Source organism: Nicotiana attenuata, chromosome 6 (genome assembly GCF_001879085.1).
Source record: "Nicotiana attenuata strain UT chromosome 6, NIATTr2, whole genome shotgun sequence".
NCBI classification, from domain to species: domain Eukaryota; kingdom Viridiplantae; phylum Streptophyta; class Magnoliopsida; order Solanales; family Solanaceae; genus Nicotiana; species Nicotiana attenuata.
The window spans coordinates 59140978-59144489 of record NC_031994.1 but is presented as its reverse complement, the minus strand read 5'-3'; the positions used below and the strand labels follow the sequence as shown (position 1 = coordinate 59144489).

At 35.7% G+C, this 3512-nt stretch overlaps 1 protein-coding gene across 1 annotated transcript; it reads left to right on the top strand.

Moving 5' to 3' along the window:
* On the top strand, window positions 639–2532 carry LOC109227062 (40S ribosomal protein S15a-1). The gene is made up of 4 exons (XM_019392062.1): window positions 639–766; window positions 1339–1485; window positions 1569–1729; window positions 2190–2532. The coding sequence occupies exons 2-4, from the start codon at window positions 1353–1355 to the stop codon at window positions 2286–2288; spliced, it is 393 nt and encodes a 130-aa protein (XP_019247607.1). The 5' UTR covers window positions 639–766; window positions 1339–1352; the 3' UTR covers window positions 2289–2532.

Here is a 3512-nt window from a genome sequence, read left to right as displayed (position 1 = left end):
ATAAGAATCTTAATCCTTATAACTTAGAAATTTATTCGAGCTTGTCTTCTTAGCGATATTGAACAATTATGGAGAAACCTTAGTTCTTTGTGGGATTCGGCTCCGGACTTTTAGACCAGATTATATTTGCAGCGACCGCTTATCCTTTTTAGGACTAGAATTAGGCGTAATCACTAATTATGGCTTAAAATAGGTAACACACAACTGAAAGGAGTCTTATTTAGATGGAAGGACAATTTGAACTTCCTTCCCTTCAGTTACGCCCTTTTTCAAGCAAAGAATCCCCCAATTTAAGATACTAATAATGGATTGTACATAAATTATAAGAAAAACTTGCTTAAGGCAGGTAATATACAAAACTTGGACAATTTTAGTAAATAAGTTTCAAATATTATATAGGAAGAAAAAAATTCCTTTCATTTATTGTGTGTATAATCCTGTATCATTAACGTATAATCTATGTATATGACTAAAAAGGTAAACAACGAATATGACCAGCTATTTGCGTAAAGATCCCAATAAATTCTTCAGTAAACAAAAGAGTAAGGTGAAAGACTCAAAGGCCCAAATTACCCAACAATAGTATTAGTGGTCGGCCGATCAACCCAGCCCATCCTTTTTTTTTAAAACCCAACAAAACCCTAGCCACTCTCCCCCGCAACTATACATTAACCTGCTAAAACCTAACCCTAATTTTCTTCTCTGTGTGCGAAGTAGATCTCAGCTCTTCTCGCCGTCCTTGTCTCCAGAGCTCCCAAAGCGCCATGTAAGTTTGCTAATCTCCGCGGATTAAACAATAGAAAAAAAAAGAGAGAAAGAATTGCGATATTCTGTTTTTTTTTTTTTTTTTTTTTTGCTTGGATATACTGTAACTTTGATTTGTCAGCTATATATCTTCCTAGGCTGTTGGTGTTAGGAATCAATAACGATTCTTAATAATGATGATAAGTGATTTTAGATTTTATCATACGGTTTGAATTATTGGAAATGACAGTTTTGAGTGCGAAGAAAATCGTGAATTAGGAATTGGTGATTTAGGGCTAATAGATCTCGTAGCTTTTGGTTAGGTGGTAGTGGAGTTTAGTTTTGTATAAACCGGTTTTGTTTTTTGTTCCATTTTTTCTTGGATGATCTTGATGTCTGCTGTTTTAGCTGCGGAAGTCGGTAGATAATGAGTATGTCCCTCTATTTTACGTATATGCCAAGTCCTGAGCTAGTATTTCTCCAGGTCTTTGCATTCATTGTTGTACTATAATTTTGTTGTGAAATGCTATTCTTGGTCGTCTGTTTTTGTTAGAGTTATCACTTGATCCTGATTATTGCATTGGTTTGGAACAGAATTGTCGTAGAAGATGGTGAGAGTTAGTGTGTTGAATGATGCTCTTAAGAGCATGTACAATGCTGAGAAGAGGGGAAAGCGTCAAGTCATGATTAGGCCTTCTTCCAAAGTCATCATCAAGTTCCTTATTGTCATGCAGAAGCATGGTACTTTAGCTTGTTTACTTTATCTTCTAAGCTATTATTTCCTAACCTCGTTGTTTTCTTACATTTGCTATCCTTGTGTGTAGGGTACATTGGAGAATTTGAGTATGTTGATGATCACAGGTCAGGAAAAATTGTAGTTGAACTGAATGGTAGATTGAACAAGTGTGGTGTCATTAGTCCTCGTTTTGATGTTGGAGTTAAGGAGATTGAAGGATGGACTGCTAGGTTGTTGCCTTCCAGACAGGTATCTACCTGGCATCCTTGCTGTGCAGCTCATAAGATCATTTTGTGTGATGCTTTCTTTTCACTCATACAAATTATGTTCAGGAAGATTATATGCATTTATTACTTTTTAAAAGTTACTGGAAGAATGTTTATAATTAATCATAACTAGTGGAAATTTTCGGAATGGCCTTAGGGGAAAGAATGTCATGAAGCTATATTAGTAGCTAGGACTTGATAAGTCAAATTCACCTGTTAATTACAAACAAACAACAACAGCCTAGTGTAATCCCACAAGTAGAGTCTTGGGAGGGTAGTATGTACGTAGCCTTAACCCCTACCTTGGAAGGGGTCACATGTTAATTACATTATAATGAAAATAGAAATTGTAGATTTTGGTGTCCCAATGTAGAAATTTTTTCTTCTGTCTCTTGTATTACACAAGTTTATCTGGTACTGAAGTATTTTGTTTGAGCTTGCAGTTTGGATACATTGTACTGACTACATCTGCCGGTATCATGGACCATGAGGAGGCTAGAAGGAAGAATGTGGGTGGAAAGGTTCTTGGTTTCTTTTATTAAGCTCCTTATGTTGACAAGGATGAACACCCAGTTTTGGTGTACTTCGGCCTTCATTACGATTGAAATGGTTCTCAGTTTGTTTTGAGTTTTGTTTCCTTTCAATTGTCAGTAGGGATATTATCTGCATTTCGTGGACAAGATTATCAATACTGTTAACTTGGATCCATTTGAACTTGGAAGCCTTCTTAAAGCGCTTGTCATTTTAGTCACTGAGTAAATGGTTTGTAATCTTTTGTTGTGTCAATTGTTGTTAGAAGCCTTCTTAAAGCGCTCTTCAGCCCTCAAGCTTGGTGAAGCCATCTGTATGCTATATATATGCTCAGTTGGTGCTTTAGTGTAGGCGTCAAGGTACTTAGTTGTGCTAGGGTGTTAAAATGGTTAAAAGAAAACAGTTAACCACCCATATTATCTACTAGAAAATGTGTTGGGTAATGAACTTTATAAAAACGGGTCAAATATGGATAAGAATCATATTATCCATATGGATAACCAGTTAGTAGTCCATGGATAACCAATGGGCCTAACTTTTACATTTGTAAAGCCTCAAATTGGGGATTCTTCAAGTTATGGGGATTTAGAATTCTCCCAAAAGTGATCATATACAAGAAGTCATGGATAGTATGGGTAATCCATATTATTCGCTGGTTAACCCGTGTTTATCCGTATTAAATGTGGGTCAGGTCGGATAATTGATCCGTTTTCATTACCCGTTTTCGACTTGAACCATATTTGATCCGACCCGCCCGTTTGCCATTGCTTGTGCACATCTTCACCCATGGGTCAGTTTCATTAAAAATATATATTTGATGAAGTGACATTAAAAAGTGGTATATTAGTTGTTGAGAAAATGCCATGACTGAATTTTAGTGAGCGAGAGTAAAAAAGTTGAAATTTAGTATCAGCATGTAATGACCAAGAGTAGACAGTTGAAATTTAGAATGCGTAAGCTCGCTACTGAAACTCCAAAATTGCATTTTTTCCAGCCAAATTAGAAATTTAAAATGGCTTTTGAACTTGATTGACATGATTTTATTTGCGTCCATATAGTTAATTATTCTTTCATTCGTTTGTCCAATAATTATGGATAGAAATGACACCAGGTAGCCACTCTAAAGGGCCGCTATTTAAGAATTAGCCAGTGCGTCTTGAATCAGTTTTTTAATTCAAAATTTTGGGACAAAAATTTCCTGAATTGTCCTGAAGTTAAAATTATTAGTTTAAAGT